The sequence below is a fragment of the Petaurus breviceps genome, unplaced genomic scaffold (genome assembly GCF_028583685.1).
Source record: "Petaurus breviceps papuanus isolate PSGF00001 unplaced genomic scaffold, PetGlider_PUasm1.0 174, whole genome shotgun sequence".
Lineage (NCBI taxonomy): Eukaryota > Metazoa > Chordata > Mammalia > Diprotodontia > Petauridae > Petaurus > Petaurus breviceps.
Genome location: NW_027185761.1, coordinates 57,152,091 through 57,175,444, shown reverse-complemented (window position 1 = coordinate 57,175,444; position 23,354 = coordinate 57,152,091). Strand labels below are relative to the sequence as shown.

The 23,354-nt window shown below is 44.1% G+C and overlaps 1 protein-coding gene across 5 annotated transcripts in view; it reads left to right on the top strand.

Moving 5' to 3' along the window:
* The window catches only part of PXK (PX domain containing serine/threonine kinase like), a 95,315-nt gene that overhangs the window by 1,421 nt on the left and 70,540 nt on the right, over nt 1-23,354 (top strand). The window contains exon 1 of one of the 5 annotated variants that reach the window (XM_069084248.1): nt 22,349-22,768. The exons of the other annotated variants lie outside the window; for them this stretch is intronic. Coding sequence (XP_068940349.1) covers nt 22,750-22,768 — 19 coding nt within the window. The 5' untranslated portion in view covers nt 22,349-22,749. Of the gene's footprint in view, nt 1-22,348; nt 22,769-23,354 lie in introns of those variants that run through there. 5 annotated transcript variants of the gene reach the window in all.

Below are 23,354 nucleotides of genomic sequence, written 5' to 3'. Positions count from 1 at the left end.
TGGGTCTGCCGACCCCACCTAAGGATTACCCTGTACCTGTTCTGTGCCTTTCAGTTTGAGAGAGTGGCCAGGGGCCCTGAAAGTTCGCTTTACTTACCCAGTCACAGCTGTAGGACTGGAGCCCAGTCTTCCTGAATTGAAACTTGGTTTCTGGCAGTTTCCTGAACTGCATAATCCATTATATCTTTGCAGTGATCTATATTGTAAACATTAATTTTGTACAAAACCCCTACAGATTAGATGAAATGTGGTCTGGCACATAGTAGGCACTTAATTAATGTTTGTTGAATGAATGAATGATCAGGGAAGATTTCCTGAAGGTTGCCCTTGAGCTGAATCTTGAAGGTAAGGTGAGAAAGCATTACCTTCCTAGGGGATACCACAGTACAAAGGCATGGAGGTGGGAGACCACATTGTGTGTGAGGCTGGAAAGGTCAGGCTGGCTCTACCAGAGGGCCTGAAGGAGAGTGAAGTCTTACACAATCGAAAGGTCACTGGGGCTGTATTTTGAAGGGATTGTAAATGCAAAGGGATGGGTTTATATTTGGTTTATATTATATTCCTGGAGAGAACAGGGAACCACTAGAGTTTATTCAAGTTAAAAAGAATCAACAAGTGTTTATTAAAGTCCTGCTGTTCAGTAGGGTAGTGAGTGGTCAGATTTGTGCCTCAGTTCAATGGAGCTCTCCATTGGAGAAAGAAGAGGCTTAATTTAAGGTGGGGAAACCAAATTGGAGGATATGACAGTAGTTTAACTAAGGCAAGGGTCAGATGCAAAAGATGGTGGGGCACTAGAAGTGGGTGGGTGGGTGGGGCTGCTCAGCAAAGGAGAAGGGGGCCTTGAGCTGGGTTTCAAAGGAAATGATGGATTCTGGGAGGCGGAGGTGAGCAGGGGGTCCATTCCAGGCCCAGGAGATAGCCAGTACAAATGCATGGAGACCAGAGCTGGAGAGACTGGTGAGGAAGAGCGAGGCCAGTTGGGTCTACAAGACTGGGCAGCTCATTGGCCATGTGGGCCAAGTGAGAGTGGGGAGTTGGAATTGACACCAAGATGGTGGACCTGGGGGACTGGAAGGATGTTGGGACTCTCCCAGACAGGAGAATTGGAAAGAGGGGGGTGGGTTGGAGAGGAAAGCGAACAAGTTAGGTCTTGGATAGGTTGTGTTGGTGATGCCTCCAAGATCATTGCCTTTTTTGTTGCACCTTTGGGGGTTGTGTCTTTTTAGATTTGCTTTCTGTAATAGCAGGAAAAGTCTTAGAACCATAGCTGGAAGAGGAACCTTCAAAGTCAAATAGTTTAACACCCCTATTTTATATCTGAGGAAACTGAGGCCCAGAGAAGAGACATGTATAGCCTCGCCCAAAGTTATCCAGGCAATGGGAAATGATAAGGTGGATTTGGGCTTGGCACCCATCACTCCAAGTTCATCCCTATTTTTCCTGCCCACCGGGATCCTCCTGAAATGCTGCTGACCTCATAACGCACCTTTTTTTTTCTCTTTGTATACTAGTGAAGATGAAAATAACAGATTTTGGAGTGGTGTGGTTAACTGAAGGAGAGAACGTCTTGAAAATTCCAGCTCTAAAATACTGGAATAACTTGTAGGAACTAATAGGATTATAAATTTATCTCACTTCTCATTAAAAATGCAGATAGCATTATTTGGGGACAGGAAATGGCTCCTCTGACAGTGTTGGGCTAAACCCCAGAGTCTGACTCATTGAAGGCCCAGATAACCAGAAGTGCTGTATTGTCTCTTACAAGTGCCCTCCTTCATAATAGCTGCAAAATTAAAGGCTAGAAGAGGTTGCGTCAGTGCCCAGCTTCCTCAGGCAAAGCTAATGCTGAGGCCAACGCTCTTGATTCATAGCATTGGGATGAGTAAGTTCCCTTCATCAGGATCTAATGAAAAAATACTCTGGAAAGACATGAGTGTTAAGAATGGCAAATAGAAGAGAGTAGTTACAGGAAGGAAGAAGCTGGTTTTGCCTCAGCAAGTTTTAGGAATACCCAAGACCCGGCAGAGAATGAATGGGCGCTCATCTATGGGCTGAGAACTTGAAGTCTCTGGATCTGTTTTGTGCCTGTGGGTGGTGAGCATGGCTGTGAGCTAGCAAGCTAGTGTTCCCATTTGACCTCAGTTCTCCTAAAATGACTAAAAAACCCAAAATCTTTCAGGCATCTGAATTTATAATGGCAAAAGTGGATTTTGGATTTATGGTCTTGAAAGGAATGGCCTGTGGGTGGAAGAAAAGAAATGGCAGTCAGCCAGCATTAATTATGCACCTACTGTGTACCAAGCAGTGGGTATACAGGAACCCTGCTTTCAAGAAGACAGGTCGGCCTCTAAGGTCGTACAAAGTAAATGCGGAATACTTTGGGGAGGGAGGGAGAGAGGCACAAGGGGTGTGGCGGGGACCATGCCCAAAGCTAAATGAAAACCGGATCATCACAGCATTCAAAGGGTGCTGAGATGGTCAGTCCTACCAGCTGGAGCACAAGTGTTTGAATGATTTATCCTTCATTTTTGTGGAAGGCAGGGAGTGCTTTGCTTCTGTCTCTGGTGCAGAGATGGAAAGTTCTCATCCAAACAGAGAAGGGAAATATTTATGGCAGTAATCTGAGCAGAAGAGATGACTGGTGATGCCATCCGTGCCAGGGAAGTAACATTTCAGGTGCTGGTGGAGAGAGGGAAGACTTTTTCTAAATTATTTTTCCAGGAGGATTATGGCAGAGTTTGAGAGGAAGAAGAGGGTACAGTAAAGACAGGAGCACTGTGGGGAGATGTGCCCCACATGACAGGCACCTTGTACTTGCTTCTGTGAGTTGTCAGGGATCTCAGAGGGCGTCTAATCCATAGCACATGTGAGGGCGATGCCATCTTCGCTCTGAAGCCAGCTTTGGATGCCTCGTGGTGGGTGCCTGGTGACCTTCTGTACTTGGGATTCTTCCCTCTTCCTTCCTGGGAAAGTCCAAGTAAACACTTGGGAACAGACCTTCCTAGGGATCCTTTCTTTTCACAAGAACCTTGCGTGTCTCTCTGCTTTCCCTGCCCAATCAGAGAACCCACTGTACTGTTTCTGAGGTTTTTTATGTAGGCGCCGCTCTCTTTAGTCTGCCAAGAAACACAGGTCAACCAAGACATGTGACTGCTGTGAGCCCTGGCTTGTGGTAAGAGCTTCCCAGGATCCTCTGGGAGGGACCGCAGAGACTGTCCAGGCCCACCCCTCGCTTGGTAGCTGAGGACACTGAGGCATAGAGGGGTGAAACTGCTTGCCCCAGGTCCCCCAGCTAGCAAGCCCAGGGCTTTTGGCCTCCTAACAGCTCTGGGCGGCTTTTCTTGTTTTGTGATGCTGTGTCCCAGCTCTGAGAACGCTTCTTATTAGAAGCTACTCACAGGAATATTCAGAAGCCTTTTAATGCCCTTTATGTGACCCTCATACATATGCAGTGACCTCATTTAGCATCCAGACCTGTCTGGTCACCTTTTACAATCTTTTAGGAAACTCTGTGCATGCTGATGTTACTGAAGGACCATTTGGAATTCAAGTGTGAAGTTCAATTAATCATTACCTTTGGGTTATGAAATTGTACAGTAGGCCTGGGCTTTGGCTCTGTATTCCATTTTGGTTACGGAAGTCTTTATTAAAATGCCCTTGTGGTTCCAAGCCACGATGAATGTGGTAAAACTTCTTGGGTTTCTAGTCAAGGCAGTCAGCATTTATTAGGCACCTATTGTGTACCAGGCACTGGGCTAAGTTCTGGGGTTACAAAGAAAAGGAAAACTCAGTCTCTGCCCCCAGGAGGCTCAGTCTAATGTGTTTCAGAAACTTCTTAAAATGCTATTTGCTTAGACCTGGAGTTCTTAACCTTTTGCTTGTGTCCTGGATGGCTTTGGCAGTCTGCAGCCTAGGGATCCTTCTCAGAAAAATTTTTTTAAATTTATGAAAAAAAAAAAAGTGTGGCATTATCAAGAAAACCAATTACATTGAAATAAAGATGTGACCCAGAAATAACTGGCCGTGTAACCTTGAGCAAGTTACTTAACCCTGATTGCTTAAAAAAAAAAAGAAAGAAAGAAAGATGTGATTTTTTTTTTCCACATCCAAGTTCACATTCATGTTCAGAAGCCTTGGCCTAGACTGATGCAGCGCCTTGGGCTTAATGTGTGTACATGTCATGCCTTTCAATAAGATGATGATGCCAGTAGTTTTCTGGGAAGTTAATTGTTTTTTTCCTATTTCTCTGCCTTGGAACCTAAGATAAAGTTGGTGTGAAAACCTTAACTTGGAAAGTTATTGAGCAGAAGATGAGGAAAGGGAATTATCCTCTGCCTGGAATGTTCTTGGCTTCACCCCAGTTTGCCCTTTAAGGCTCAGCTTAAACACTTCTTTTATGTGAAGCCTTTCCTGAGGCTCTCTGCTGCTAGTGCTGTGGTCCTTGAATTACTCTGCATATACATATGTATACATGCAAATACTCCCAATGGAATGTACCTGGCACATAGTAGGCCCTTAATAAATCCTTTTTGATTGATTGATGCTAAGAAATATTATAAGCCACTTATTTCTATTAAAGAAGTCAGCTCTGAATGAATAAGCCTTGTTATTGGATAGATAATCCTGTCTGGATCACATTTTGAAGACTACATTTTCCACAGTATTAATTCATTTCAACTCACACATTTATTAAGTACTTACTATATGCAAGATACATGGTAACCAAGATACATATGAACCTTATAAACTTCCTGGGTTATAATACTCTGAGAGAACCTAAACAGTGAATTTGTTATTTTGATGGTTCAGCTGCTGGAACTTTGTGAAAACGATAAATATGCACTTTGCCCTTAGGAGGACAAGGGCAGCTCCATCCCAAGTTTATATTGATTTTATCTGCTCTTCTGGGGTGCCATGGTTTACAGTACTCTGTCATGGACCCCTTCATCAGGGGTCAGGTGTTCCCATACCACTGTCGCCTGTTGGAGGATTAACTGGGAAATCTTTGGGATCATTCTTGGTGATATGAAAAGAAGAGGTCTTGCTCTTTCCCCCCATCAAGTTAATGAGAAAAATCATGTATGTTTGATACAGTCAATATTGAAGAGTCCATACATGAAGTTCTTCCCACAGAGATTGGAAATCCAATCTCTGAAACTCACCAGCTGTGTGACCTTGGGCAAGTCACTTAACTTGTCTGCCTCAGTTTCCTCATCTTAAAATGGGGATGATAATAGCATGTACCTTCAAGGGTTGTTATGAGGATCACATGAGAAAATATTTGTAAAGCGCTTGGCACAGTGCCTGACACACAGTGCCACTATTATTCCAAATGTTAGCTATTCTTATGATTATTTTGTGAGCACCATTTGTGTGGATTTAAAACAAATGTTGCTTATGTAGCTGTGGTTTGTGTGTGTGGGGGGGGGAGGGGGCGGGATGAGATGGGATGAGATGGCTAGTGCCCAGAAAGAATGAATGTGGCTCTTTTCATACCAGTATGTGTAGCTTAGAACGAGGTAAGCAAGTGCTTGCTGTTATATAAATGAGGGTTTGGTCAGCCAGCTGGTCTACCTTGTTAACCTGCAAACTTTAGGTGTGTCGAGTTGGAGCTTGAGCATTATGCAGTCCCTTCAGTTGACCAAGACATTGCAAGTGAAATTAGACAACCGACCCGTTGTTTTTGATTGGCCAGAAGGCACAATCACTTAGTAGGTTGTAGGGTAGGTTGAGGCATGGTGGGTGGTGTTTTCCTTATTGTTGTTCGTCCTTTGTTCTCCAGGAAGACCAGTGACATCACAGGGGTGAAGTCTTGACTTGCTCGAGAATTGGATTTAAGTGAGGTTGGGCATCAGCCTCACTCTCCTTTAGAGTCATGAAGTCAAGGTGGCTGATGGTGGCCCAGGATGCCTGTTTTCCTTATGACTTTTCTGCATAGGATGCTTTTAACCTTGAGGTATCTTACATGTGCCCTCCTTTAAGAAAACCTCACATTCAAAGATGTAAAATGCTTCAGGGTGTATTCTTCATCTCCACTGACTAAAATAGATGGTTTACCCATCACTAATTCTAGGTATGACCTGAATAATTTTCCATCATTTCACAGTAAATGTGGCTAACCCATTTTGACCAGCTTGCTTCAGTACTTTCAGGAATTTCCATCCTCTCCCTTCTGTGCTACAGATCTGCTACATTCTCCATCCATTGGGGCCTTCTGAGTCCACATAATTCTTGTTTTTGCCCTTCCACAGATCTTTACTGGAAGGTCTAACATGTGGGTTCTGTGAACATTTGGTAGACACTGATGCCTCAGTCAAGGTGCTCTTCTGTTTTTTTCCCCCTTTGTTCTCATACGGTCCTAGGGCACTCACATAGAAAATGGCTGTAGGGACTCAAACCCAAGTCCTTTGACCTCCTTCATGTGTGGGTAAGCAGCAGTCTTCATCCACTGGGGCTTGTTGGTTTGTTTTTTAATGTGGATTGATTGCTAAATTGGTCTCTTTCATGACTGAGTGGTCTGGGGCTTAGTGCTGTCACCCCCATGTCATCCTCAAGCAGTAGCATCAGCCTGTGTCTAAGGAATCCCCCTTCTGTTTGGACTTTGCAGAGGACAGCCTTAGGGATGGTCACCAAGGCCAGCCATAACAGCTTAAGGAACCTGCCTGAGAGCTGACTGTTCCTACAGAGTTGGGGTTCCACTTCACCAAATGTTTTCTTTGCTGGAATAGGCAAGCCATGCCTGTATTTGATAGAGGCGGAGAAGCTTTAAAGTGTCAGGAACCATTGCCAATTAAATATCGAGGAGGAATGAAGATAAAACACTCTGAAACTGTGATTTGAGTTCATTGAAAAAATGGGATTTGATTTATGCTGAGATGACATTCAGACACTCAGGAATACAATGGAATAGCATCCTTTGGGCGTTCAGCTTAGAAAGGAAAAAGAACGCTTTAAGTCAGGCAGGTGATCTGCCTGCTGTCCCACTCACCGAGTTATGCTGGGTGTGGGCACGGAATGTGAATGATCTCCCGAGTGGGTGTCTCAGCTGCCAGCACCTGACTGTGCTGAGAGTGAGTCTAGAAGCCGGGTGGTCTGTTGGTGAAGCTTGGGCACTCAGCCGACCTTGCCTGCACTCCTGCTCAGCTGCGCCCTCCTGGCCCTCTCATGAAATCAGAAGGCAGAGTGAGGTGGGGGTCTGGGCCCCCTCATAGCATCCTGGGGAGAGTGTAGCCTTTTGGACAGGGTTTTTCCTCTCAGTGTCATGTTTCCAGCCCGTTAAGTCTTTGTTGTTTCTCTTCTCTCCTATTGGCTAAAAGTTTTTGTTCCCATCTCTGCATCTGTGGCTTGGCTAGCTCGTATAAAAAAGTCAAACTGACATTCAGTTGTTTCCATCTCAGCTTCATCTGTCAGTCAGTAAACATTCATTAAGTGCCTGTTGTATGCTGGGCATTATGCACAGATCTAGGGTTACAAAGAAAGGTCAAAACCAAACCAAACAGTCCCTGGCCTTGCAGAGCTCCCAATCTAGTTGGAAGGGAGGTGACAACAAGCAAAGAACTGTGTACAAATAAACTGTATATAGGATAAATTAATTTTTAGAATAGCTAGCATTTTTCTCAAGGAGAGGAGGGAGAGTGGAAGAAAATTTGGGACTCAATTTTTAAAGACGAATGTTAATTTTATTACTTATATTTACATGACAATTATTGTCTCATTTGATCCTTAAGTAACCCTGGGAGGTGGATGCTATTATCATCCCCATTTTAAGGTTGAGGGAACCGAGACAAACACGGTTAAGTGACTTGCCCAGGGTCACAGCTAGTAAGTATCTGAGGCTGGATTTGAACTCAGGTCTTGCAGACTTCAGGCCCTGAGCTCTATCTACTGTGCTACCAGTTGCCTTATAAAAATTGGACATTTTTTATAGTGCTTCCACATGTTATCTCATTTGATTTTTTTTCATTCCAAGTTTCTTCATGACTAGAGGTGTCTCCAAGTAGAATGAGCTGCTTCAACGGGTGGTGGGTTCCTTATGCCTGGAGAATTCCAGGTAGAAGTTAATTGGCCAGTTTTTCTCATGGCGATACCTGTCTGCCTCTGGGTTGGTCTGCACTACTCCTGGGATCCTTCCAGTTCTGTGTTGCTTGTGTCTGCACTACAACCAAAGACAAGTGTCGGGAGGGCAGATGACAAACAGGAAATTGGTGATTGCACTAGAACCTGATCGTGCTTTTGGACTTGTGAAATCTAATAATAAATCTATCGCAGATGGAACCAGATGGGATCAGGCGTGTGGTTTTATTGGGATTGTAAACCTCCCTCTGCTAGGGCAAATCAGTGCCTGCCCTGCCTGTCCTGCAGTTTCTAGCCTGAAGAGAGTTGCCTCTCACTTATCTACCAGTTACATAGCCAGGTGGGTGGCAGGGCCATATTTGAACTCAGGACCTGCCTCTGAGGTCAGTTCTCCAAGCCACACTATTCCTCAAAGGTGTATAGTATAAGAAAAGGTGCCTTTTCCTTAGAACATGGATGAATCATTATGATGTTTCATCAAAAATGATTTCTCATCCAAAGTAAGACATCTCTCCCCGCTTATTCAGGTGAGGTTTCATTTTGTTATTGTTGAGGGGATCAGTAGGGTAAAATATGTGGGGTCTTTTGCTCCAGCAGTGTCCAAGAACTGGAGATGGTTAAGAAGGTTGGATCTTGGGAGAATCCTAGAATCAGAGAGTGTTAAAGTAGGAATGGAGTGCCATTGAATCCATCCTTGCAGGTCTCCTCTCTCCAGTGCTCCTTCCTTTAGGAAGACCTGGAGAAATCTGCTGCCCCCAAAGCTTCTCATTCCACCCTGGGACGACTGGTTCTAATTTGTATAGCTCTAGCGAGTATCAGGGCATCTTAACCTTTTTTGTGTCATGACAGCCTTGGTCAGTCTGGTGAAACCTAGCAAGCCCTTCTCAGAATAATGTTTTTAATACATAAAATACGTAGGGTTACAAAGGACATACCAATTATTTTGAAATAAAGATTTTTTTCCTACCCAAGTTCATGAAAACTGCCTGCAGATAGATGCCAGATTAAAAACCCTTGCTCAAATTACGTTTTTCCTTATATTGAACTGAAATGTCAGTTATCACTTATTATTCCAAGCTCTTCTCTCTGACATTGAGTTGAACAAGGCTTATCTCTCTTGTACACAGCAACCTTCATGTCCTTGGAGACAGCCACGAGCCTCACCCTTCTTTTTGCTAACAGTCCCCAGTTCCCTCTGCCAGGCCTCGTGTGGCCGATTCCAGCACTTTCCAGTTTACCCTGGTACAGATGCGTTTCAGCTCGTCTAAGCTGTGATCTGATTAGGACCGCATCCAGGGGAAGCATCAACTCGCCAGCCTCATATTGCATTAGCCTTTTTGTCTGCCCTCTTGTCCTGTTGCCTTATATTGTTTGCAATCCATAAAAATGCCAACGAATGTTTTTCATCCAGCCGCCTCTCCCATGTTGTTTTTGGGCAATTAATTCTTAGCAAATGAAAGACCTCACAGTTATTTCTGTTAAATTTCATCTTATAAGCATTGGCCTATGGTTCCAGTTGGTGAAGTCTTTTTGGAGGCTGACTCTGTCACCCAGTGGGTTAACACTTCCTTCCAGCTTCCTGCAGACTTGACCAAAGGGCCAGTGGTTCCTTCATCCCAGTCACTGACATGAGTGGTAAAGGCCACGACATATGGTTGAGGTTCTCCATGAGATGCTGCCCTGGAGGCTGGCACCTGTCCATCAGTTTCTGGATTCAGTTCTTCACCTGGTCTGATCCTATCCCACCTCACATACACCGTCATGTAGGCCCATCTCTCCATCTTTTTGACAAGAATAACATGAGATATTTTGATGAATGTTTGAATAAACTCTAGGTAAACTGTGTCTTACTGAATTTAGTGGTCTCCCAGTAGCTACCCAGGCATGACCTGTTCTTAATAGTGTACTGGTTCTTGAAAGTCATTGTTTCCCTGTCTAAATGTTTACAAACTGTCATGTTAGTTCAATTCAACAAACATGAATTAGTCACCAACTATATGCCAAGAACTCAAAGTACTAAGACAAGGAAAAATAGCCCCTGCTCTCAAGGCCTTTCCTCCTATGACAGTAATGCTTTCTAGAGTTTTGTCTGTTAATTTTTAGTCAAGTGAACCAAACCATAGATTTTCGACTGTCCTTTTTTTTTGAAAATCCCAACATTTGATTCTCCCCCATCCTGTAGCACCTCTTCTGTGCTCCAGGCCTTTTCTTGGATCACTGATGGTGGTTTTGCAGTCCCATAACAATAATGGCTGATGTTTGCCCATGGTAAGCACTGCCTGTGGGCCCCTTCATTCAGTCACTTGTAGATGGTCTTAAGGATTGTAGAGCATTTGAGTGACTTGTTTGATGTCAGTAAACATTTTGTTATCTATGATAATCTGTCGCTTTCTATTTTAGAAAAAGGAACTTTGTGTATACTTGCATGTTGTGTATACTTGTGTTGTGCTGATAAATGTTTAATAAGAGGCTCCCCAAATAATGTACACCTGGCCCACTTTGAAATTTAATCTGCATTATCAACGTTTTCTCCACCACCTTCTTAAGTCTAGACAGTCAACAGAACAAAACTAAAAAACCCAACCCGGATTTGTAGCATTTGTATATTTCTGAGATACAAATGCTCACACTGAAAATTTAACAAGTGAAGCGAGTGGGCAGGGGCCCCCTGCTTGGGGTTTCTTGGCTATGTTGGAAAGATAGTGCCTGGGCCCTCTGTGGAGGGGACTGGAAAATTCCCATGTGCAGTGGGGGCCAGATGCTCAGCTTGACCTAGGTGGGAAGTCTGCTGGCCAGCTCCCCTCTTGTGCTAGTATGGTGAGCCTCCCCAGAGGAATGAGAGTACTTAGTGTAGTCTTTCCACCTTTTCTTGAGAAAGAGGGCTGGCTGGATGAGCTCCCTTTGATTGCTAATTAGGAACTTTAAGCCAAAAGTTCAACGCAAGAAAGTGAGCACAATCTGTGCAGTGTGTGTGAGTGAGTGAGTGTGTGTTTGAGAGAGAGAGAGAGAGAGTGTGTGTGTGTGTGTGTGTGTGTGTATGTGTGTGTGTGTGTGTGGGTGGGTGGGTGGACTGGGTGGGGTGGTGCTGTCCTGGCTGAGCCCAGTTACCACCAATTTCCCTTCCTTCCCTCCTCCCATCTCTCCTCATTTCCCCCACTCCCATTCCCAGGAGAGGCAGTAAATAAACCACTTCAGTTTGGACCCTTTTGCATTGAACCTGCCTCCATCACTTAGTTTTGAAGCAGTTGTTCATGTGGGCCCAGGATTGGGGGCATTTCATTGGCCGCATTGGGGGTGACCAGATAGCTCCTGTGTCAAGACTGTTTTGGCATCTCAAGTTGTCCCTCCCCCTCCCCCCCAGTGTAGAAAGAGAAATTTAAAACAAAGCAAACCGACCTGTTCTTGCTCTGTCCCTCCATCCCTTTAGGCAGTACAGGATGTTAGGGTTGGATGTCTGGATGTGTGTGGAATTTGTTTATTCAAATTTGAAAGTTGATATTTTCATACTTTGCACCTCAGGGCTTTCTTTGGTGGGTAAACATTCCGATTTTGTCTTAGTAGTTAACTCTTTTTCCAGTGTCCAAAAATAATATGGCAAGAGTAGCAGGACACATATATGTACACATATGTATATACACACACATACACATACACATACACACACATACCAGACTAGTTACTTTTACCCCTCTGTTCTCTAGACCAAGGGGGTCAAACTCAAATAGAAAGAAATCTCTTCCTGAACACATTGATTTAGAAAACCACAAATTAACATTATCTATGTTTTGTTATATTTTCATTTATTTTACTAAGTATTTTTCAATTATATTTTGATGTGATTTGGGCCACACTCAGGAATTTCGTGGGCCCCATGCCCACAGCAACCAGTCATGAGTTTGACGCCTGGCAGCCTTCTAGACAACTCTCTAAGATGGTAGATCAAAGGGAAATTGTTGACTAGCAGTGGTAGAAGGACTTTCCTTACCAGAGTTCCCCCTAGTGATGGGATAACAGGTCTAGTCTCCATTCTTCTCCCTATGACCAGAAACAGATGCACACAAATCACCTGGAAGCATGGCTGGAGGGCTGAGGTTTTCTGTCTGTGGGTTGGCCTGGCTGGGATGAAGACCCGGCCAATGGAGCATCCCCTGTGGACACAATCCTTTCTTTTTTTTTTTTTAATTATTTGTTTATTTTGTTGCGTTTTGAGTTCTGAGTTGTCTTTCTCCCTCCCAGCCCCACATTCAAGAAGGCCGACGTTTGCTCGAGATGCATACGTGGAAGCCATGCGATACAGACCTCTATCTGTCAGCTCTTCCTCTGGGGGCGGAGAACATTTTCCTTCCTAAGTCCTGCCTAGTTGATTTTAATGTGCCTGTTCCTCAGAATAGCTCCATCACTCCCAGTTATTTTTGAACAAGTTTGCTCTTACTGTATACAACATTCTCTCGGTTCTGCTCATTTCCCTCTGCTTGGATAATCTAGCAAGAGATTAGATTTCATCACACCGATCAGTAAGCAGCCCAAGCTGCCAGGAAATGAGGCCGTGGGATTGGTCATATCCTTTTCTTGGTGACTGGCTTCCTGGTACTGGGGCTATGCGGGAAGGGCCAGACCGGGGCTAGGGATCAGCAGGTCTCTGTCTGAGCATCCTTTCCCTGTATGGGAGAGAGAAAAGGAAAATGGGGAATGAAGGAGTGGGGCCATGTTGGTGGCTAATCCTTTGTGAAATCCTGTTAGGTTCTTCAGGGTTTGGGGAGGGGTTCATAAAACCCAGGCGCTCTCACGCCCTGTTCATCGGCTGTGCTATTGGATAGGCACCTATCTAAATACAGGTGCCTACTAAAGACAGGTTGTCCCAAAAGTCTTAATGTGGTTTTTAAAGCTTTAAATTACATTAAAATTTTTGGGATACTCTGTGTGTGTGTGCACGCATGCACATGTCCACATACTTTTTATATATGACATATATGTATGTGTGAACATGTTGTAATGTTCAATGTACCTGAACATACCTTCTATATGCCAATATATGTATGAACATACACACATATTTGTGTTCATTGTTATCTAGAAGGAGACACAGCAGAGACAATGTTTTGGCCTTAGGGCAGAAAGGTCTGGGTTTGAATCTCTCCTTTATCTCTCTCAGACTCAGTTTCTCCATCTGTAAATAACAGCACCACCTCCCCCCAGGGTTGTGGAGATCGAATGAGATAACATTTGTAAAGCACTATGGAAATGTGAGCAATTATTATCACACACACTCATTCATTCATGTGAAAGGCCAATAGATCAGGGTTTAAGTCCCCTCCCCCTTTGAGTCATACTGGATGTGTGACTCTGGATAAGTCACCTCACTTCCCAGTGTTCCAGACAGCTCTCTTAAGACTAGAACTTGTAAATGAGCTGTCAATCTGTATTTGTGGAGGGGGTGTCCTCACCAGGAGTTCCTTTGCCAGTTACAGGGGCACATCTCTTATACATGCTAAGCATATTTGCATGTACACACATCTTTCATACATACTATATTAAATTCAGCCTGTAATACGTGGCTATGTCTCTATGTTCACACATTTGTGTGCTGTGTGCGCATGTATAAACACCTGCATACCACAAGCTGAGTTTGCACACATAAACACATATCTGTGCTACACTAAGTATGTGTCCCCCTAGACACTGATCTGAGGGGGACTGAGAAAAGGGTCACGTCACTGTCAATGCTGAAGATACCATGCAACTAGTATAAGGGATAAAATGCTGTTGGTGTTTTTTAAAAAGCCCCACTTTTGTGGACTGTTCTTTGAAAATCACTGCCTTCGAGATGGGTCCCAGTGCTTCCTTCCTCCACCTTCCTTGGCAAGGCCCCTCCCCCTCCCCCAACGCCGGCACACGGATCTGGGGATGGAGAAATTCCCAAGAAAAGACAAGTAGGCAAAATTAGAACCTGCTCCTGTCCCTGACTCAGTTATCCTCTTGTAGTAAAATGCTGACAAGGAGGCCAGGGGAGAGAACCAGTACATTTTGCCCAACAAAGGCACATGTCCACTGTTTTTTATCTGTTACCAGAACAGTCCCAAGTCCAGGCACACAAAGGCTTGATGGGCTTTAATGGTGGATTAAAAGTTAAACCAGTGCCTTTCACTGTTGTCTCCTCTGGGGCCTGTGATGCCAAGTGCCCAGCTGGGCTGGCATTCTCTGGTGTAAAGGCTTCAGATTATTCAGCAGTGCTCTCTCCTCATGGATGTCCAAGGGTCAATTGTTCTAGATCTTCTTCGCTCCCATATACCTGCCATTAATTGGGAATCAAGCTTGGGGAGCAGTGGGGGAAGACAGGAGGTGTGATGGGAGAGGGGGGCAGGGAGACAGGAGGTGTGAAGGAGGGGCTGTGTTCTATGCAATTTATTTGATGAAAATATAACTTCAAAAATGTTGGAGTTATACTTTGTCTTAAATAATCTGCTATGGAGAAAAGTATTCTCTACCTCTCCTGGATCCAGTTCCATCCACAGCATAGAGCAGTTGCAGTGCTATATGTTGGAAAGCTAGATCTGACAGAGACTCTGCTCCCAATTCAGCTTGCCGCCCACTGTGCCGCCCACTGTGCTGCCCACTGTGCCGCCCACTGGGCCCAGAATGCCCTCCTCCTCCTCTTGTCTTTGAGACTCAGTTCAGGAACCAGCTCAGCTGCAAAGCCTTCCCTGCCTCACACCCCCACCATCCCACTTTTTGCGGCCACTTTACCTCTCCAGATTACCTTGTATTTACTTATGTCTGTACTTTGAGGATAGGAATCCTTTTGTTTCTATCTTTGAATGAAAGTAGTGAAGCAGTGAAAAAAACATTTATTCCTCAATTTACCCCTTCCTTGAGGTGGGAGATCAACACATTTTATACATATTCCTTGGAGGAATTCTTAGATTCTTTCAGTATGTTGATAAATTATGCTGATTTCTTACTCCTTTTCCCCACCCCCACCCCCTTCTTCATAGTGTAGGGAGAGGAATATAGGGGAAAGCTATTATCATATTTTTTTTAAAGACATCAATAAAAACTTATTTTTAAAAATTTTTTTTTGCCTTTTGGAGGGAAATTGGGGTTAAGTAACTTGCCCAAGGTTACACGGCTAGTTTTTTTGGGTGTTAAGTGTCTGAGGCCAGAACCGAACTCAGATTCTCCTGACTCCAGGACCAGGGCCGGCGCTTTACTCACTGCGCCACCTAGCCGCCCCAATAAAAACTTATTTAAAAAAGAAGAAAAATCATATCGTAAGTCCTTACTGTGTGCCAGTCATTACACTAAGTCCTGTGGCTACAAAGACAAAAAGAGAGATGGCTTCTGCCCTCAGGAAGCTCCCGTTTTACTAGGAGAAGACAAGTAGTGGCCAGGGAAGGGAGCTGAGGTTTGGGAGGTCACAGGGATGGTGAATTGATCACAGGTCAGTCAGTCAAACAATTGACATGCCCTTTCCAGAACCAACAGTCATATATTGATTCAGTTCCTACTGTCCCCAGAACAAGAAAGGAGAAGGGGGCAGGTGGCAGAATGACCTGGGTAGGTAGCCGGATGGGTTGGGAAGTATCCTATGTGCCATGCGTACAAGAACTGTTTAACAAATATAGGTTTGGGGAATTAGATTACCCAATCAGCTGATCAAATTTTGAAAACTGAAAATCATAGAATTACTTTCTGTAAGACCTTGGATTAAGTTTGTTTATTCACTCATTTAGTATTTCTGTTGAAGTAGAAGGAAGGAAATGGTAGTTGGGGGCTTTATTGCTTAGGGCTTTGAATAGCAGTTGGAGGAGTTTGGATTTTACTTTATAGAAAAGAGAAAGTTGGGGCAGCCTGGTAGCACAGCGAGTAAGAGCACCCAGCTCCAGTGCAGGATGACCTGGAGATCGAATCCTGGGCTCAGACACTCAGCACCACACCCAGATATAACTGGCCTTGTAACCTTGAGCAACTTACTTAACCCCATTGCTTAAAAAAAAAAAAAGAAAAGAGAGAGCCTTGGGGAGGTTTTGAGCTGATAAATGACAGGGAAGTGGATGTTTAAGAAGATTCATTTGCTGATTGTGTTCTGTTAGAGTTGGAGTTATAGAGAAATCAGCTGGGAATGGGGAGATGTTGGAAGATCTGCAAGTCATTCAGCTGGAGGTTATAAGCATGACCCAGAGGGCCTGTAGGATCCTAGATCTAGAGTTGATAAAGGACTGAAAGGTTCTCTAGTCCCACCTATTATACGGAGGGGAACTCTGAGACCAAAGGCTTGCTTAAAGTCACCCACGTGGTAAATGGTGTATGACAGTGAGAATGGAGGGCAGCCAGGTGGCTCAGTGGATAGAGTGCCAGGCCTAGAGTCAGGAAGTTCAAATCCAGCCTCAGACACTTCCTAGCTGTGTTACCCTGGGCAAATCACTTTAACCTTGTTTTCCTCAGTTTCCTCATCTCTAAAATGAGCTGGAGCAAGAAATGGCAAACAATTCTTTGCCAAGAGTCCGACATGACTGAAAGCGAGTGAACAATGAGTGTGGAAGGAAGAGGAAGAGAAGGGCAGGGCATCAAGCATTAAAACTAGGAAAAAATGCTTCTTGTTAGGGAAGGGGGGAGAAACAAGACTCTAATTATATTTTATCTCCCTGAACTTTTTTTTGTTTTCTGAGCCCTGTCTTGGTATTTGAAATTAAGGAATGAGAAGATGCAATAGTTGGGTTAGTTTTTTTTGTTTTTTGCTTTTTGGAGTGGGGGAGGGCAGGGCAGTTGGGGTTAAGTGACTTGCCCAAGGTCACATGGCTAGTAAAGGTTACCTGTCTGAGGTCACATTTGAACTCAGGTCCTCCTGACTCCATGGCCCTTGCCACCTAGCCGCCTGGTTGTTTAAACAATCACAATTAACACTCTTGAAATAGACAGAACAGCCTGTGGAGCTGTGTCTGCCTGGAGGCCCTTACTCAGGCCCAGGGAGGTGGCTGGGGAGCCATCCATTGGATTGCTGAGTGCCCCAATATCTTAGCTTTGCTGCTCCAAGGGCGTGTTCATGTCCAAGGTTCTTCAGACCCTGCTCATTGGCTGAGTGGTGGAAAGAAACGCTACATAACGGGATGACCATAACTCAGATGGGCTGGCCACTTCACAGAGTCACAGCATTGCCTGAGATGTGAACCTAGAGAACGGTACTGTTTTAAAGGAGCTTTAGTGGAAAAGGAAATGGAGGAGTGAAGATGGAAGAATCCCCACCTTGGAGGAAGCACTTTTTTTTTTTTAAAGCAATAGGGGTTAAGTAACTTGCTCAAGGTTACACGGCCAGTTATTATTTCTGGTGTGGTGCTGAGTATCTGAGCCTGGATTTGATCCAGGTCATCCCAACACTGGAGCCGGTGCTCTTACTCACTGAGCCACCTGGCCGCCCCGGAAACACTTTCTCAGGTAGAAGCAGTGTGTATTTTCTCTGTCCATAGCCTGGGTAGATCTGCATTTCTAGCAGGTATCCACTGTGAACAATGGAAGTCTATGGTGAATCCAGAACCTTCACTTCTGGACCCATTGCTGTAGCCCTCCCTTCTGCCTTGCTTTACCAGCACTACTGCCTGCTGAAAACTTGGTGGAACTTTCCCCCTGAAGAGAAGGCACAGAACTGTGCCTTTACCAGCAGGAGCAATTGATGGTTTTGGTCATTAACGGAATTGCCTTTTATTCTTTATCCTTTTATATAGGGGATATCTCTCTGGGTAGAAAAGAGGGAGTGGACATATTTGGAAATAAAGGTGATGTTAAAACAAAAAAATGTCCATAAAATATTTTAAAATTTGACATGGGTAGGTGGGGGAGAGACGCAGAGAGAGACAGGCAGAGGGGAAAGGGAAGGAAAGGGGAGGGGAGACATGAACATTTCTGATATAGAAGGAAAGGTGCTGGATTTGGCCTCAGCAGACCTAGGTCCCAATACCAGACCTGCCACTTACTAGTTGTGAGAACTTAGTAAATTAGGGCCATTCATGGCAGGTTTCTAGGAATTGAGAAATGGGAGACTTGATCAGTTTTTCCACCCATTCAGCACCATCATGTGGAAGCAAGTGCCTCTCCAGATGAGAAGTGATTGATTATATAGCAACCCAAGCATCTATTCTAGGTGGGGGAAAGGGAAACCCTAGCAGAACACTGATGTGTCCAAAGGAGATTTGCTGAAAGAAATTCTTTTCCATCCATATGGGCCTCTGCAGGTTGGGGTGATGGTACGCTTCAAAAATGGCTTCTCAGCTCCCCTTTTTTGTTTCCCCTTTCCTTAGGATTGTATCAGAGATGCTCCCTTCTTTGGTGGAAGGGGAGGTCTGAGGCTCCAGGCTAGTGAATGGTGGGAGACAAGGCGTTTCTGCTTTTCTGGGCTTTGTACTAGGCACAGATTAAGGCTTTGGGATTTCCGAATGCAGTCATTGAAGGAGATGAGAGTACAGTGTCCCTCGAATTACTCGGGGTTAGCTCTTTGACGTAGGGTGGGAGGAGGGAGTGCCTTCAAAAATCTTATCTTTGATGACAGCTGTTATGGAATCATTTAAGCTCAGATGGCCACTTCTCTGCGAGATTATGATTGGGAAAAGAGCGGGAGAATTTTCCAGCTGGTTGTGGCATGAAAGCAAGAAGCAAGAGACAGTTAACACAGTATACTTGCTAATGGGCCAATGCCAGAGGAAAGTGAGGAATTGAAGTTTATTCCGCCTGTGAAATGCAAGCTCAGATTTCAGAGGGCTCCTCAGAGGGGCCACGTCGGAGCAAACACGCAAAGGCCTTAGTAACATAGCTTTGTAACATAGTAGTAACATAGCTTTGCATAGATATGTATGTGTGTATATTCTACAGCAAACAGGTGGGATCCGTAAGAACCTGATAAATTGTGCTGATTTTTTACCACTTTTCTGAGCAAAACCATATTCTTTACAAATAATAAGAAAGGCATGTAGAACTATGGAGACCCAACATTATGGGAAATGTTGCAGCAGTTAGTTTGGTTCACTCTCCCATGCCAGGGCACCTTGCTGCATCTCAGTATGTTCATCTGTAAAATGGGGGATCTTCAGATGAAAAGATTTCTTTGGTCGCTTCAGAGTCGGTCTTGTGATCCTCATTTCCTGGTTTTTCCTGCCTAGTAGAGGTGCTGATTTGTTGGAAAGTGGGCAAAAGGCTATTAGAAGTAGGTGGGAATAATAAACTAAACTGTAGTTATCCAGCCTCTGATAACCTCTCCCCTATCATAGCCTGGTTATCAGATATCATTTATCTTATGCTTTCGATGGCATGTGAGACAGAACCTTTCTTAAGGCCATCATGCAATAAAAAAGGGTGTGTTTGGTGCTGTTGGTTTTTTTTAAAATAACTGCCTGGTTTGATGTAGGTTTGAAATCCCTATTGGAGTAAGAGATATTCTTTCCATTCTGAAAAACCAGAAAAGGCTGTTTATTTTTTCCTGTTCTTAGTGCTGTGGTCTTTTTCTTTTGCTCCAGTGTTCTTGGAATTATAAGCTTTTCTAAAACCATGAGCTGTATTTGCTGATTAGGCAGTTGCTGTATTTCCCTTCTGGACACCCTGGGTCATTGTGTGGTTTCCTTAGACTTAAGGCTGAATTGAATTCCAAAGCCATCCAGTCAGCGAGGGTCAAAGCTTCTGAGTTGGCTTAAGTGGCGTCTTCAGTCTCTAGGTATCTTGTGTGGATTATCATTTGGGTACTGTGATTCTGTCCCCTGATGATCTGCTGGGGCTTTTAAGGTGCCTATCATGAACAAAATGTGACTGTGAAAGCCAAGGTTGGGTTAGGTTTTTTTTTTTTTCCTTAAGATCAAAAAACAAATCAATGTAACATTTCTTTGGTTACTGTTCTAAAGTCAGAGGGAATTAGTATTCTTCTCTGTAATTTGTGCTATTCCTGTCACTATCCTGTGCTACCAGGCTGGCTCCTTACCATTCTATTTAATGGATCAATTATAACTTCCCAGATAAAATTAATTTTTAGGTGCATCCTTTCAGGTTTTCTGCTGGGTGAGCTGGAGGTTGCTTTGGAGTAGACTGGGAGGGTCATTTTCCTGTTGGTGTTGGAGGAAAGGAGCTTGGATAGAAAAATCCAGGCAGAGAACAAAAAAGACAAGGAAAGAGGGAGAGAAGGAAGAGGAGGAGGAATAAATGGCAGACTGGATAGATCAGAAAGGCTGCTCAGGCTAACTGAGTATTACACTAATAAGATTCTGCTTTTCTACCCTTTATTTGCCTTTGCATAAGGTTGAAAATCTACTATTCTCTTAACTAATTTAGTCAATGTAATTTTAAATTTCAGTTGAGTGAAATTGTTTTTAAAAGAGGGCAGGCAGGGAGATGCAATTGTTTCATTCATTAGCCCAAACTTAGCTTCCAGGTACCATTCATTCTTCCCTTCCTTTTAAAAATTGCTTCTGAAAAATTGAGACACTAATGCATTGTTTTGGTGGAGTTGAGAACTGAACCAGCCATTCTGGAGAACGATTTGGAACTAGACCCAAAAGACAATCAAACTGTGCAGAACCTTGGATCCAGCCATATCACAACTAGGTCTGTATCCCCAAAAGATCATAAAAAAGGAAAAGCAGCTATGTATGCAAAAATATTTATAGCAACCCTTTCGTAGTGGCAAAATATTGAAAATTGAGGGGATGCCCATTAATTGAGTGACTGAACAAGCTGTGGTATATGAATGCAATGGAAAGCTTTTATACAATAAGAAATGACGAACAAGCATATTTCAGAAAAACCTGGAAAGACTTGTACAAACTGATGCAATGTGAAATGAGCAGAACCAGGAAAACATTGTATCGGTAACATTTTATGGTGATCAGGTATGAATGACTTAGCTCTTCCCAACAACACAATGTCACAAGGACTCACAAAGGAAAATCCTATCCACATGTAGATAAAGAACTGATGGACTCTGAATGAAGATCAAAGCAAATTTGTTTACTTTATTCTTTTTTGTTTTTTTTTCCCTTTTAATCTGTTTCTTCTTTCACTACTGTGACTAATATGGAAATGTGTTTTACATGATAGCATGTATGTAACCATATCTAATTATCTACCATTTTCAGAAGAGGGAGGGAGTCAGGGAAAAAAATTTGAAGCTCAAAATCTTGTAAAAATGAATGCTAAGAATTGTCTTGACATGTAATTGGGGGGGGGGAGGAAATACTATTTAAAAAATTGTCCCTGAAAATATGCCTTTGTAATTGGGCTCCATTTTGTGTGCCTTATTGTATTGTACAGCATTTGAAATCCCAGCAGCTACAGGTCAGACTTCAAGGCTAATGAGTGTGCCAATGGATCATGGAGAGATCATGAATATTGAGCAGAGCCAAGTGGAAGCATTAACTCGAAGGGAAGCTTCTGGAGCTTAAAGCTCCCCAGAAGATGGCGAGTTAGCTAACCCAGAGCCCTGGAAATAATGCTCGCTTAAGCAGACGCCTGTTTATTGGGACCATTACTGTGTTCTCTGGAACCATCTTTGTCAAGCCTAGTGGAAGGTGATACCATTATGGTGAAGGTCAAAGTCTCATTGGACTGGGCCTTGGAGGCATTGGACATTGTTCATTGTTCCAGCAGCTGGGGTGGGGCGAGGTCAGGACTCTAATGCTGTTTGATTTTAAAGGGACTTGACCTAAATCTGTAAGTGGTCGTGCAGCCTGGAAAGACCAGCTTGTGGCTTAGCTCATTCCCTCATTGTCCTTCTCAAGTTCAGCCAACCAAGGTACGTTTTATGTCAGTTCTGGACAGGCAGAACAGAATGTGTGTGTGTGTGTGTGTGTGTGTGTGTGTGTGTGTGTGTGTGTGTGTGTGTGTGTGTGTGTACATAAAACACAGGGTTTCTGTCTTCTGGGAATTTAAAATCCAGAGGAGAACATAAGGTATTTACATAAGTAAGTTACCAATGTAAAGTGGTCTGTGAGTGGTTCTGCATTGAGTACTCCTGGAACAGGGAATGGTGTGGGTGGGAGTGGTTAAGCAAAGCATCATGGGAGAGACTAGACCTGAGCTGGGGCTTGGAGGATGGATAGATTTGGGACAGGTAGGGAAAAGTGGGAGAGGGTAATCTAGTTAGGGGAAGAATGTGGAGATGGAAATGAGCAAGTCCTATTCAGTGGGCAGCAAGTTTTGCAGCATAACAGGTATGGGGCATGTTTGTTGGGAGCTGGAGTTGTAATTAAGATCCAAGAGACAGGCTTGTTCCAGAGTGCATGGGATAGCACACTCTGATAGGCCAAGGAGGCATGGTATCTTGTAGGCACTAGGGAACAACAGAAGATTTTTAAGTAGGACAGTGATGATCAGGCCCTGCAGGGACATGTTGTCTGCCAGTTTATGTTGAGGACACTTTCAGAGTGTCCCTTGAAGATGAGCAGCAGTGGAATGTGCTAGAGCAGAGGATGTGCTGGGTTCCAGTTCCAGCTTTGCTGTGTTCCAGCCACACGACTCTGGCCAAGTCATTTGACTTCTTTCTGAGCCTCTTTGTAGAAATGACCCAGCCTGTACAACAGACAAGCTCCTGCTGAGAATCCAATGAGAGGATGGATGAGAATCCTTGGAAAACTGTAAAGTACCAGGCAAATATGGAGGGAGGATATGGAGATATTAGAGTTCATCTAGCCTACTCCCCTCCATGTACAGATGAAGAGAAGATGGAGAGGTAGGCAAGGTCACATGACCCCTACTACTTGCAGAGCTGGAATTTCAACTCAGATCTTCTCCCTCCTGATCCAGACTCATTCCCCAGCCTCCTTTAGGGGATATGCTATGTCACTGGTTGGGTTCTCCCCTCAGAGGTGTTAATTACAGCCCATTCATGCTGTCTTCACCCAGCTGGGTCTCACTGGTGTCCTCTTAGATCACCCCAACATATAGGACTTCTTCCTCTCAGTCTCTTGGGCAGCCTTGGTTTAAGTGTCTCTCTTGTTACCTGCCTGGGTTGTCTCCTTTGCTGATTATACATTTTCTGGATAATGCCTTCCACACCATTTCTTTTGAGTACTGGCTCTGGTAATCTCTGGCAGCCCACTTCCGCCTATCGTGGGTCTTACCAAATATCAGGTGGCATCACCACCATCATATCATTATGGGATCTAGCCGAGCCAATCAGTCTCATCCTGAGTAGGAAGGAGAAGAGGAGGGCTCTCCTGGAGCTGTTGGGATTCGGGTATTGAACCAAAAGTTTGGCTCTGGGCTCCAGGCTTTGGGCTCTGGGCTCTTCCTCTCCTTGTTCTCCTGGGATATCT